General features: G+C 34.6%; 1 protein-coding gene across 1 annotated transcript; it reads right to left on the bottom strand.

Annotated features, from left to right (window-relative positions):
- Nucleotides 1-12,326: 12,326 nt before the first annotated feature.
- Nucleotides 12,327-12,791, bottom strand: LOC113705862 (cytochrome P450 76A2-like). The gene has a single exon (XM_072062719.1). The coding sequence runs from the start codon at nt 12,789-12,791 to the stop codon at nt 12,327-12,329; it is 465 nt and encodes a 154-aa protein (XP_071918820.1).
- Nucleotides 12,792-15,027: the final 2,236 nt, after the last annotated feature.

Genomic DNA, 15,027 nt, shown 5'->3' on the forward strand with positions numbered 1-15,027 from the left:
AAATGCAGATGCAAATTAAAATATCTAGATGAATGAGCAAGATGCAAGAATGTAAACAAGCCAGAAAGTCAAGTATATTTAACACAATCCCTTTCATACATGTCACATAGTAAAAGTCAGGTACAAACAAAACAATCCCATTTACACAAGTTGTAGGTTCATATAAAAAATATAGTAAACAAAAACTATACCAAAAGGACAACAACATCCAACTAGTTTTCCTAACTACCCCTCACATAGGGTCAAAACATGGCTCATAGAAGCTCTAACCTAATTTTCAATAGAGCTAATAGATGTTTCATTTCTAGGGTCATAACCTACGTCAGCCAAATTTACATCCACCACCTCTCCAAGTAAAGCCCTACATTCCTGCAAAATGCCCTCAATTCGGTCTCCTACCTCCCTTAGCACCCTAGTGAGACGTTCATTCACCACTTGCACCTACTGGTGCATAGCATCCATATGTTCTTGCTCTTGACCAATGGCCTCCTGCAACTCCTAGATTCTATCCCTCTGCATCTCCATAATTCCTCTCATTTTTTCCGTCTTAATTTGGTCCCTAAGACTGGCATACCTAAGTCTTCTCCTCTCATCTAGTACTGCCAGGACCATATGATTAGAATAGGAGTAGTTCTGGCAATGACTACATCTTCTAGTCCGACTTGTAGAACTCCAACGTTGGATTGGTCCTCATAATCAACAATTTGAAGGTGCCTCTGAGGCGGCTCACTTCCACTCTCTCCATTGGTTCCTTCCATGACCTACAAGGATAAGCACAGTTTACAACTTAGGCAAGTTTAATCATACTTAAAGATACTCTAACACATCACACTAAAGCTTCTAAAATCAAATTTCTATTTTTCCAGGCCATTTCTAACCTAGACTTTGATACCAACTGTGACAGTCCCACCTTCTCGTAGGGCATACCCCAAAGGTTAACGGACTGCCTGCCTATCTCTCGCCAGTACTAACTAATCCAAAATTATCACAGGTACTAAAACGTACAACATTACTTGAAAATACCGCAACCTAAAATTTTATACAATTCAAGATTAAATTACAAGTCAAAGGATTCAAACTTATACAATTACATATAAGGTTTACTAATATCGAGGAGCTTAAACAAAAATGTCTAAAGTCTAGAGCTAGCTCCACTCTTTCCCAAAATCACGTACCCAAGTCTTCGCCCCTATAAGGAAAACAAAGGTGACAAGGTGAACTTTCGCCCAATGAGATACCACAAGTCATGCAGTCAAAAATCATATGGTTAGAACTTTAATCTATCAAATATAAGCATCAAGTAAATGACTAAGTAAACACCACAACTAATACAGCGCGGTTCAAATAAAAGGATACAGATGGCTCTCAAGAGCTAAATTCCCCAGTTGCATTAGTTTGATCCAAACTCATTGACCCTTCATCAACATTTAGAGAAACAAAACCATTGACCGTAGATCCCCACTTTACACCAGTTTCCGTCCACCAAACATACTTCTTATCAGGCCCAAACACCAAATAAAAACAATGGGGGTAATACTCGAATATACCAATTATCAGAAGTATCCAGTATTGAGTAAATCAGTGACAGTTTTTTTCATGGCCTGTCAATCTACCTCGACCAACCCTTACTGGCTCGATTCAATTAACTACCAACGAGGTTTGAGCTCAAATTGATAGTAAAGTTATCAGATATTGGGCTCTAAACGACATCCAAGGCATGCACAAGTAATAGATTTCAAATGAACAGTAGACTAGTCAAACAGTCAAGTGGAATCGAGTGTGATAAAGTACACACCCGTCCAGTCCAGATTCAACCAAATCACAGTTATACAACTTCAAAATTTCAGTCACAAGTTGTTCATTTTAAACAACAAGTCACGCAAGTGGTACACTAATCAGTTCAAGCAAAGCAACGTCAAAAGTTTGTCCTCGGGTAATGCTCTTGATCACCAACAAACCCTAAGAACAACTAAGATAAAAGTATTATGGCTCAACCATCCAAATCTTAGGTAAACCAAAAAAAATCCAAATAACTACTAGGGCAAAAATTCAAATATGATTTTGGAGTTAAAAGAGAGCATTTGGATCCAAGGAACATGAGTAACCAAGGAGTTCCTCATTCCATTTCATGGTTGGAAATTTCCAATAGCAAAATAGTGAAGAAAAACAACCAAATCTCGAGTTTAAAGTGGAACAAATGTAACTAGAAAGCATGTTAGAAGAAACCATTACTTTTCCTCTTGTTTTACACATGGTTTTGTCAAAATTTCAACTTATACACTACTACCAAGGTGCACTCAAGCAATCATAAGCAATCTAAGTCGAAACCGACCCAAAATCACCCTTCTAACATCACTCATATCACAAGAAAGAGAGTAACAAAAATTTCAGCAGCACTTCTCCTTATTTTCTCAACTTTCCCCTCGAAACTCAACACTTATTTCATAGCAATCTAACCTCAATCACAACCACAAGTCATAGGCTATAAAGAACACTTGTTTAAGGCCACAAAGCTACTTAAAATAGACTATTATCTAGCCCAAACACAACCATAATAAAGCTGAAAAATGGAAACCTTAAACTGAAATTTTCCTCTACAAGATGAAAATTTCTATAAGGAAGCAAAAATAACATATAAAAGCTAGAAAATTCACATGGCAAAGCTAATAGATCATAGTCAAGCTCAAATCAACATATCAAAACTGAAATTTCTCACTTAAAACTGGACCTTTCCATTCACCACACAAACCATGAAATTTTTCATGAAATATACCAAAATCAAGCTTTAAATCCACTCATATGCACGTAATAAAAGGAAAGATAGTTTCTTAATATGGTTACCTTGAAACCCTATGAAGAAATGGAACCCAAGAGCTTCTTTCTCCCGAATCACTCCACCAAAATCCTTAATCCTTCCTAAATGTCACCTTTTATGGAGTAATTTGCAAGATTAAGATGAAAACTCAAGGATTCAAGCAAGATTCAAGGTTGAAGATGAAGGTTTTCTCTCTCTTTTCCCTCTCAAATTTTCAGCCTAGAAGAAGAAGATAAAGGGCTGTTTTGGTCAATTTTTTGTTTTATTAAAGGCTAGGAATGGTCTTAGTCAAAGTCAAAACTCCAAGGCTTTGGTGACAAATGGCTTCCAAGGGTTTATCCCTTAACACTTTATAAAGTAATATCCCTTTGTACGAAACTCCTCCTAATTTTCAAAATTTACCGTACACACCACATTAGTGGGTCCTACTTCCATAATGTACTATGAATTTAACATACACTAACTTATGGTAGAAAAATGATTAAAAATCTTGACTCTCTTATAAAAATATTTAGAAAATTAAGGCATAAAGCAAAGTAAAGAAAATGTATTCAAAGAAATAAAATAAAATAAAAATAATTTTTCGAGTCCTTTCCTTACATAATTGCTGTCTCTTGAATTTTTCTAAGCATTTTTTGGATGATTTTCCTTCATAGATGATGTTAAAATCAATGTTTTTGTTGTGGAAAAAAGGTTTTGAAAATATGGTACATAAAGGAATTGAAACAAGAGTGAAGACTAACTTAAATTCGATAAAGAAGCTAATTTCTTTATGAAGTGAAGTTTCTAACTTGGTTTTGGTTCCTAAAAGAAATTTGGAAACTATTTACAAATTTTAATATGATTAAAACTAAAAAGTTTCTGAATATTTAGGTGTACAAAAAGTTTTTAAAAAGTTCTAACTATTAGAAAAAGCAAAAAGTTCTCCCAGGGTTTTTGGGTTCAACCAGCGCTAGATTCTCATGGATCAAGGCTAAGATACAGCACTGGATCTCGAATAGAATGGTAGACTGTCAACCTGAGTTTGGAATCGGTGATGGATTGGCTGAAGGTTACTCTGGATCCAGCGCCTCATCAAAGTCAGAGAGGTAACCATCCGCCCGATGATTAAGACACCAGATTGCCCAAACCTAAATTGGATCAAGCGCTGGATCCATCTAGGATGGATGCGAAGAATAGAACCGGCCTCAGCTCATCGAATGAGCCAGGACCAGATATAGCTGGATCTACACTAGTTTTTCTAATTTTTCTTATTCTTAAACATCAAGACTTGTTCTATCGTTTGGGGAAAAAAAAATACATCAAGACTTGAAGTCTAATGTTAGTTAAAGTTTAGGCATAATAATGATTCATGATTAGAATTGAAAATTTGCTTTATTATGGTCTTATTTAATATAGCATTATATGAATGTATGATGACGATTATAAATTTAAGACTAAAATTATTGTGACTGGATGAATGGATAAATGTTTTGGTTTTGTATTAGTATTTTTTTAAAGGGATAATTGCAGAAACCTCCCTTGAGGTTTATAACAATTTCATTTAGCTCCCTAAAAATTACACATAACTCCCTTGTCATTTAAAATGACAATACTAGCTTTAAATATTTTAATGAAATTCCCTTGTTTGGCATGTTTATACTTAGAATGACTTTTAAAATTATTTTTTCATTATTTTTTCTTCTTTTTTTTATATTTGTTGTCAATAAAACTGTATACCTAGTACTAATATCTCTAGTTTCTATTGTAATCAAATGTCAAACTATTGATTTTTTATGAGTTAACTTATAAGTAAACCAGTGTTTTTGCTAACCTTTTTTTTATTTTTTGGTATTAAAATTAACAATAAATCAAAAAGAAATGGCCCAAAACCACTATTAAATTATGATAATCTCATTACTTGAAAAATTCATAAACTTTAAATGAATTATTTCAACATTTTCTTTTCTATCTTATAAATCCAAATCCATAATAAAATAATACCACCAAAAGTATACTATCATAGTAATAAAATTATTATTATAGTTGTTTATCAAATAGCAGGCATGTACATGAAAATTTTGACACCTTTTCCTATAATTATACTAGATAATCTTATAATTTATAGGGAAATAAATTAAAAGTTATTACACAAGGGCATTTTTGGGTACTCATTTAAAAATTTGACCAAGTCAATATTATTTTAAGGTTTTGTTGCTAAAACTATTAAATCAAGAGAGGTAGATGTAATTTTCCAAACCTCAAGAGAGTTCAATGAAATTGTCAGAAATCTCAGGGGCGTTTTCTAAAATTATCCCTTTTTAAAAATAGATCCTGCATGTAATTTTTTTATTGTATTGGATGATTTTCCTTTCTGCGTTTTACTTTGTCTTGGTGTTGAAGAACAAAAAGTGCTTAGGTTGTACTAGTTTTGTTGTACAAATAGTTTTGATTACTCAAATCTTTCAGCAATTTAATTTAATGTAGCCAAAGAATTGGTTTCATTATGACTTTCATTACTTAAAATTTTACACGTATGTGTTCAAATAAGTAAGGTAATTTAGGCTTGAATTTATCCTCAGCATAATAACTTGTATTTCAGTTCTGATTTTAACAGTAGCTAATAGACTTTGTAGAGAAATTAGATCATGAGCCACTAATACATGGTCATACAATTCCATATGTCAGATATGTTCACACGATAAAATTGTTCTAAGGACTCTGATCCTATGAAATTGAGCTCCAAATTTGCTCCACTATTGAGTATCACAAAATCTTACGGTACACATGGTTGCTTACTAATTCTAAAAAGTGGTACACAATTTAGAAAACTTTCAGATACAGAAGAAGCTTGGTTAGATTATACAATTGAGATTCCCAAGTCTAACTTGGTGGCTCTTGAGCTTTATTATGAACATGAAAGTCACACACTTTGTTTCGTGGGCAAAATAAATGGGACATTAATTGTAGAAACAAGAGTACGGAAAAAAAAGAAAATAAAAAAAAATCTATGAGATACCACAAATGTGGTATACCTCATGGTAGATGATCCCAAAATAAATATGTATCCAATGACCATTTTGGCATTAAAGCTCTCGAGGGTCAGTTTTGATTTGCACTAGGACAATCGACCTCAAATTAATGCAAAATTTGTTGTTTTGGGGATGGATCAAATCTCAATTGAATTTCAATCACCTATGTTCAATGAGTTTTCGGAGCTCCAAATTCTTGCTTATTTGACAAAATGATATGTTTGGTTCTGATGTCATTTTACTTGTTTATGGATGAATTAGTAATTGAAAAGGAGGGACGAGATCAAGCTGTTGTACTGTTAGTTAAATAACTTATTATTTCCATTTCAGAACGCAATAGGCAATAACTTGACTAGTTTCCAGTCATAAGTAGTACATAAACTATATATTTGCATATTGGAAGAGTTTATGCTAGTAACACATAGGCTTTAGTTATTTCCGTTTCAAAACGCAAATATATAGGTAATAATGTGACGACATCTTCAAAGTCCCAAGTATTACATAAACCATAGTTATTAAACCCAACCCGGGAGGGAACCCGGCGAACGAGGTGGGTCAACGGGTTACTGGTTCAACTAGTGGGTGGGTGGTTGAACCGGTGGGTCACTAAATATATTTAAATATTATATTTCATAATTTTAAATATAAGATATAAGATATAAATTATAATAAATAATGTCATAGCAAATGCTCATATAATTTAATTTGCTAAAAAAAAATTAATTCATATAAGAATCAATAAAATATAAAGTTATTTAGTTATACACCAAACTTCAAGTATAAAATTTTATCTATGTTTAGTGTAATTATCCAACTTATTTATAAATTTTAAGTGCAAAAAATTATTAAAAATAATATATGTTTTTAAAATGAATTATGTAATATGTTATTTTTTAAGTCCATTTCATAAGTTTGGGGGTTATAAATTTTTATTAAAAGATTCCAAATAAATTTGTTTTAGAGAAATAAAAAAGAAAGATAAAATTGATAAAATGTTTATCTATTATAAGTAAGCAACCTTGTCATCATCTCGTGAAGTAGCCTAGCGGTTTCATCGTTGTTGCTCTGTACTAGAGGTACAAGGTTCGGCCGGGTTTCTGGTTTAATCTGGTCGAACCCCCGGTCTGTTGACTAGTCAACGGTTTAATTACTTAAACGATCCAATTAAAAACCCAGCCCGGTCCCATGTCCGGTTCACCGGTTTGACCAGTTCGATCACGCGGGCTGGATCGGGTTTAATAACTATGACATAAACTATACATTTGCATTTTGGAAATTATTTCAACCTTGGAGTGGTACTAGTATGGCCTTTAAAGGTACTGCTTTCCTGAGTGTTATCCCCATCCTTTCTCCCATGTCCAACTCTTCTGGTTTAATCCCATCAGCTAAGCTCCAATCAAACAAGTGCAAGATTGATCCTAGAGCCATTGGTAGCACTCGAGAGGCAAGCATGGTTCGCCATATCGGCCGATACCGATACATATCGGCCGAATCATTACTGAAACGGAAGGGATCGGTACGATACCGATTCCCGAATCACTGATATTACCATATCCGTGATGACTCGCTCTGATTCGGCCGATATTGGCCGATATATTCGAGTCAACTCGGATATTTCTTTAAATTGTGTCTTTTTTGGTATTTTCTAATTTTAGTAATTTTTTCAAAATTTTATCAAACTTTCATGTGTTATAATATGTGTATCACCTGATATTCAACCGATATGCCGCGACGGATGTGGAACAATCGAGACTACGACGTGACCGCAACCTACAATGGCGAACCATGGAGGCAAGAGAAACGGCCGGGCATATTCGCCGGCCAGATCCAAAAGGTATAAACTCAAAATGGTGTCCCTGAAAATCTGCAGTACTTGGCTCCAAAAATCTTTCGGGCTTGAACTCTAAAGGATTTTCCCAAGTCTTGGGATCCCTTCCAATTCCCAAATATTTACTAGATTTGTGTTTCTTTTGGGATGTGGTAGCCTAGCATTTTGCACGAGTCCATAGCCATGTGAGGTACCAAGAAAGGGAGCGGTGGATGTAGCCGGAGCGTCTCCTTCACTACTACCTTAAGGTATGAAAGATTATCCAAGTGTTTTTCTTCTAACTTAGTCCCTAGACAAATCGCGCTTCTCAACTCAGCTTGGACTTTTTCAAGAGTTTTTGGATTACGTAGAAGCTCTGCCATTGCCCATTCTAATATACTAGTTGTCATGTCTGTCCCTACTGTGAACATTTCCTGAGAAACAAAAAGATTATGCAATCTAGATTAATTAATCATGTGGAATAAACATGTGTTCTGAGATTAATAACATGGTAAGATCCAAATTTGATATTTGAAAGAAAACACAATGTTTTTCTCTTTTGCGGGGTAAATTTTTTGGTGGCAATCACAATTGGAAGAATAGTTAGAAAAAAAGGATCATAATTGATTACTTACAAAGACTATAATGTTGATTGTTGTTGGAGAGAACTCAGGAGGTTCTTCAGCGCTTTCGCCTTGGTAATGCAACAGAACATCCAAGTAATCTCTTCTCCTCTTTTCAGGACTTGGGTGATCCGTTTCATCTCTATTACTTTCAATGATTCTCTCTATTAAATATAATCCAGCGATGTCAAAGAACTTTGCACCCCTCTCAGAGCTTGGATCCAAAAGATCCTTGGAAAACATGAGATTTCCAATAAGATTGAATGCCAGCAAGAAGAAAAACTTTCCAACATCTATCCCATTGGCACCAGAACCTCCAGCAGCTTCTATATATTTCACCATCTGATCAATGATCAACTGTTGCATCAAGCCTGCTCATTATGTGACGCTCTCACTTCTCCTTAGGGCGAACCCAAGGGTATCCATGGAACGCCTGCCTAACTCTCGCCAGGGCTCGATACGAATCCAATTCAAACTTAAGGATAAATAACCACTAATAAAAGTAGATACAAAGAAAGTTCGCTTCCTTAAATAAACATTCAAATCTTACATCACAAGTTACCAAAAGTACATCAACTTTACTCAAAATACAACCACCATAAGTCGACTAATCGATTACATCCAAAATTCTAATCAAACAGGTAATCAAGTCGGCTTCTCCAAAATCTTTCCATTTTTAGATCCTGTTAAGGAAAACAAACTAATGGGGTGAGCGAACGCTCAGTGAGGCCAAGAAAAAGAAAAAAAAACACGCAAACACATAGTTCAAGTAACAATAACATTTGTACAAGAATTAAATCTAGAAAATTCAAGTAATTCACAATTAATAATAAAACACAATTAATAAGGATACGGAAGCTCTCAGGAGCTAGATTCCACTTACTTTGCCGAGATTCGATCCAATACTTTCATGTGATGACACTCCGTCAACTGAGTAAGTATCAAGTCCGTAGAATTCCACTTGCTTCACAATTCCGTCCACCGTTACACCCCCTTAATCGGGCCCGCACGTCGATTATTAAAGGGCAATACTAGTCGAGTATGCCAAGCAAGATCTCTCAAATAGATCAAACTTTAAGATCTATCTCATGGTTCACCAAACTTCTCGACCAAGCTCATGCCGACTTGAATCACAAGGTTAGCCTATGAGTTTGGGCATCCCCCACGATTACAAGTATTTGTCGATGAGATTCACTCCAATCGACATTGAGGCAAATACAAGTAAAATTTCACGTATAAGCAAGTTAATTATATAATCAAGTAAAAAAGAACGAGTGAGATAAAGTACACACTCGAGTCGACAAGTCCAATTCACATATTCAACAAGAAGTATCTCAAGTATTATGCAACAAATCATGCACTTGACACTCATCAATTCAAAACAAGTGAGTAAATAAAGTCTTTAGTTATCCGCTCCGAGATTCCCTTCAAAATCCTCTTAAGTGCCTGAAGAAATAGTGATCAACCATCACTCACATATACTCACAACCACTTAGCATTCAAGAAAGAAAGTACACTCGCTTAAAATTTAAGACAATATCTTAGAAGAGCTTTAATCCCTCAAAAATCGAGATTCAAAAGTGAGAATTTAAAGTCACAAGGGAAAACTTGTGTCACCCATGAAATCAATTTTAAAACGATTTATCAATATCGAAAGGAAGTGAAAAGTTCTCAAAAGTTCATTTCCTAAAGAATCAGAAATTTTTAGCTTTGCGCGACCATACATGGAAAATCAAATCTTGAGTTTGGTATGTTCAAAAATGGAAAAATTTACACCTTTGGAAACTAGATTAAAAGTACTAAAACTTCCCAGAAGACATTTTTTGAAGATTCTGACCAAAAACCATTCAAATTTCAGCACAAAATTACAGTTTCATGAAGACAGGACAAAACCAATCTTGGTTTTTCAGCAATGTTTGGAAATTCGGTAAAATTCACAGAAACTAAATCAGCCTCTGACATTTATAACACAATAAGATTTCCACATCAAGTTTCAAATACAACAAGCAAAACTAAATTCGGAGTTTTGAGCAACAAGATATAACAGTTTGAAGTCGGCTGATTTTTGCAACCTGATCAATGGATTTCCAAATTTGAAGAGCAATATTTGGGGCATTATTTGGGCCTTGAAATGATATTGAAATTATGGAAAATTTGGTACACTTAAACCTCCATATGCGGACTACCTCTCTATCAAAATTTAGGCAAAAACTCACACGGAAAAGTAGTTAACGAAACGACCAAAGTTTGTGAAATTCTTTAAAGCTAATCTGCCAACCCTATCTTTCTTTCTTTTTCAAAAGTTTTGTCCAACGAAATCTGCCCCAATTCGCTCCATTTTTTAAACCAAGGTTTCAGAACATTTAATGACAATTTATAGGTAAATGAAACTAAAATTTTTGAAATAAAACACTGCAAAACAGAATTGACCATTCTGTAAGCAGGGAAGGGAAAATTTTCCAGTTTCCAGCTTTGATGCAGTTTTGAAATTGGACCAAATCTGACTCTACACAAGACCAAATTGAGAATGGTTTATGGCATTAGAAACTAGGTTCAAAATGCTACAATTCATAAGAGACGTCATTTTGAAAATCTTTTCACAAGTGAGACAAAATCGAGCCACAAGATGCAGCTTCCTAGTTTCTCTTGGACAGATAGGCATAACAGGACAGTCTATTTTGCTGATTCGCTATGGTTTACTGAAAATGAAGTAGCAAGGAATTCTTATACCGTTTGAAAGCTCTAAATGTCTAGTTTCAAATGCCACAAACGGCACTCAATTTAGACTTTTGTACAAAGAGTTATGTTCAGACAAAGAACCACTGGTTGGCTACCCTGCTAGCAAATTTCCAGATTTCGAACTTTTCCAAAACTCAAGTTTTATGTAACCATTTGAAATGATCTTCTCAAGACACTTTCTACACACATAATACAACATATATCACTCAGTTTAGCAGCTATATAATCATCAAAATTTTGAATTTAAAGCAGGACATCAAAACAGAATTTCGGCTAGCTCTCTTCCTCATGGTTTCTTCCACTTCCTCTCCACCATCAAACCATAATCAAGCTATAAATCACATCAACAACCACAATCAAGCAATAAGACCTCAAGTCAGCTACCTAAAGGCCTCCTCAAGACCACTAGCCTAGGATTTAAAGCAAGATAAATGTTTCCTCAAGTCCACTAATTTAATAACTTGATTAGGGTTTCAAACGCATGAAAACCAACCATCAATATTGGTATAAATTGAAAGATTAAAGAGGGTGAAGGGGGTTACCTTCCAAGCAACTAAACCCTAGATGTAAGTGAGACTTTCCTCCAAACTTTCACCAAGAAACTCCATAGGCCTTCACCTTTCTTCTTGCTAGAGTGAAATTCCAAGAGATTAGGAAGTTGGATGAAGAAAAGCAAGCAAACTTGGAGCTAGAAGATGAAGTTTTCTTCTTCCCTTTGGAGCTTCTAGGGCTGGCCAAAAATAAGAGAGAGAGAGAGAGAGAGTGTGTGTGTGTGTGTGGTTTGATTCTTGGGGAGAAAGAATGAAGAAAAGGTGTTGGACAAGCTAATTTAAAGTTGCAAAAAGTCAACTCTTAATGGTAACTCATTAGGGTTTTGTACTACTACTTTCTCTCTTGTTTGTTGCACTTATATACTAATCCTACAAGGCAATTCCTCTAACACTGTAATTACTCACACTTACGAGTCTAGTATTAAATCCTCAAATCTCCACTTAATCGTACCGGCGCGACTTACGAGAAACTTTCGACGCGAACGCGACAAAAACTTAATTTTAACTCACTCACATCTAATTGCTCAATTAACTTTTCTTAGTCTACTATTGATCATTCTTAATTCTCCAAGATTATTGCACTCTCAGATCGAATGTTATCTCGAAAAATGTATATTCGCTATTTCTTACTAAACGAGTCGTAGAAAATCAATTTTGCTAACGGGGTGTTTTAAAAATATAAGAGAGACATTATTCCATGCAAATGGATTCAAAATGGTTGAAATAAATTATTCGGAGAAAACTGATGAATAAATAATTAAATAAACCAGTAAAATAGAATTAAAAGTAGGTAAAATTCGAGTCCTCACACATTACAAAGAACTTGGCCGTGCACAAGCGCCTGAGCATCCGCCAACGGGGACCATATTGTGCAGTTATAAGAGTGCCCTCATTGCCAATATCTCCTTCCATTGCCTCGTATATTTTCCTTCCAACAAGAACCACATCATGGTTCTTGAACATCTCACGAGCCACTTCATTCGATGATATCACCACAGTGCACATTGATCCTAGCCAAAGAGTCATTATAGGGCCTTGTTTACTAGCCAATATAGCAAATGACTCATGGCCCGACCATCCCAATTGAAACATATTGCCTACCACCGACCACCGCCTTGGCCCCGGTGGCAATCTTTCCAACTTTTTTGATGCATTGCATTTTTGCCAAGTCAAAATTGCCCATGCAACCAGTAACAACAAGGCTACAACCAGCAGTACTAATCCTATACTAGTCTTAGAAACCATTTTTCCCCTGGCTTAGTCAAAGAACTTTTGTATTTTGGGCTTTGCAGTTGAAGTTGACAAATTTTGAATACTCGCATATGTAGTCTGGTTTTTCCATTTCTTAATTTTATTGAACTTAAAGAAAACAATGAGGAATTGACTTACACTCTAATGGAAACTGTTTGCTAATTAAACCTTTGAGATGTAGTTTCTGCTTGTCCCAAGTTTGAAGCCGAGTCATGAGTCGGCAGGTTCAGCAAATTTCGAAGCTGTACAAGATGTTAGGGTGGTAATTTATATTAACCTTTAATGAAAGCTATCACCTATTAAACCCAAAATCTATATGGCGATTATTAAGAAATAAATTAACAGTAAAATTACGAAAACGTACCTGAATTCATATCGACAAACTGATATTTGAATCTCTAAAGATATTGGGGTAGCCTTCCAGGTCAACACGTATTTGCCAATCTTTAATAGAGCCCTTTAGTTTCTCTCTAGCATCTTTCCTAATAATAGAATATCAGGGAAGAACTATTTTGTAGTACTAGAAAATATGACAATAAAAAAAAATGTGTGACTTGAGGACTATAACTCTATTTATAGATGACATTCCCGTTACCCTTTGGATTCCTATTTCAACCCATCATAGAAATAGGAAATATCCTTAAGTCTCTACACATTAAAGACCAACACCCTATTAGATACATTAAGTCCAAACCATAGTTGATCACTATAATTGAACTTAACCTTATTTGACAGTTTGCAACAAATAATTATTCACATGCAAATCTAATATTGGATTAAGGATCCAACAATCTCCCTCTTGAACTATATGTGTAACCTTATAATTATGTTTTGCAATTAACTGTATGAGTTCAACTTTACTGTCATTATCACAATGTATCTATAACCAATTCGATCTATCAATCATACCAGTATAGGATCAAAGCTGCCTTTGTTACAATTTCGTAACTCAACTAATCAATAGTCATATATATTGAATGACATGAATCCTGATATGGATGTGTAGTATGAAATTTTCATATAATGTGATCAAAACATACCTATTTTCAACTAGTCCACTTTAAATTTTTACGAAATCAAATCATACCAAAGTCAGAGTGTAAATAAATCTAAACTTTATTTATGCATAAGATAGTCTTAAATCATTAATAACCGAAAAGTATCATAAGTGCATTTAAAATAACAAACTCTCACTAAAACTGTACATCATTTAATAACATGACATCTATACGAGTAGTTTGCTCATGAAACGTTTTGAGTGGCAATCTCTTAGTAAACGGATCTGCAACCATGGAGTTTGTTTTGATATGCTCTATCAATAACTGCCCACTTTATACTCTTTCTTTAACAGATAGGAACTTGATATTTATATGTTTAGATTTTATCGAACTCCTATTATTATTGGAATATAGGACTGCTGACTTATTGTCACAAAATAATTTGAATGATCTTTCTATACTATCCACTATACGTAATCATGTGACAAAATTTCGCAACCAAATTTCATAATTGGATGGCTCATAGCAAGTTATAAATTATGCAGCCATAATAAAAGATGCTATAAGAGATTGTTTGGCACTCTTTCAAGATATGACACCTCCAACTAACAAATAAATATACACTGACGTCGACTTCATAGTATCTTGGCATTCAGTATAATCAAAATCAGTACACCCAATGATCTTGAGTTTATCTGACCTCCGATATGTAAGCATGTAATCTTTTATTTTTTGTAAATATCATAAGACTCGTTTGGTTGGTTTCCAATGATTTAATTCAAAATTATTTAAATATCTACCCAACATTTCAGTAATGTACACAATATCTGGACGCGTATACATTTGAGCATACATTAGACTCCCTACTGCTGATGTATAAGGAATCGTTTGCATCTTTTTTTCCTCAAAAGCATTCTTAGGACACTGGTTGAGAGTAAATTTGTCTCCTTTAGCCACAGGGGTGTCACCTGATTTATAATTTTGCATGCCATATCTTTTAAAAATTTTTTCGATATTACCCTTTTGTGATAGTTTCAAAATACCCCGAGAACAATTCCAGTATATCTGTATGCCTAACACAAAAGATGCATCATCAAGATCTTTCATTTCAAAATTCTTAGATAGAAATCTCTTAGTTTCATGCAATAGGCCCATATTGTTGTTGACAAGTAAAATGTCATCAGCATACAATACCAAAAAAATATATTTGTTCCCACAGAACTTATGGTATA

Source organism: Coffea arabica, chromosome 8c, assembly GCF_036785885.1.
Source record: "Coffea arabica cultivar ET-39 chromosome 8c, Coffea Arabica ET-39 HiFi, whole genome shotgun sequence".
NCBI lineage: Eukaryota > Viridiplantae > Streptophyta > Magnoliopsida > Gentianales > Rubiaceae > Coffea > Coffea arabica.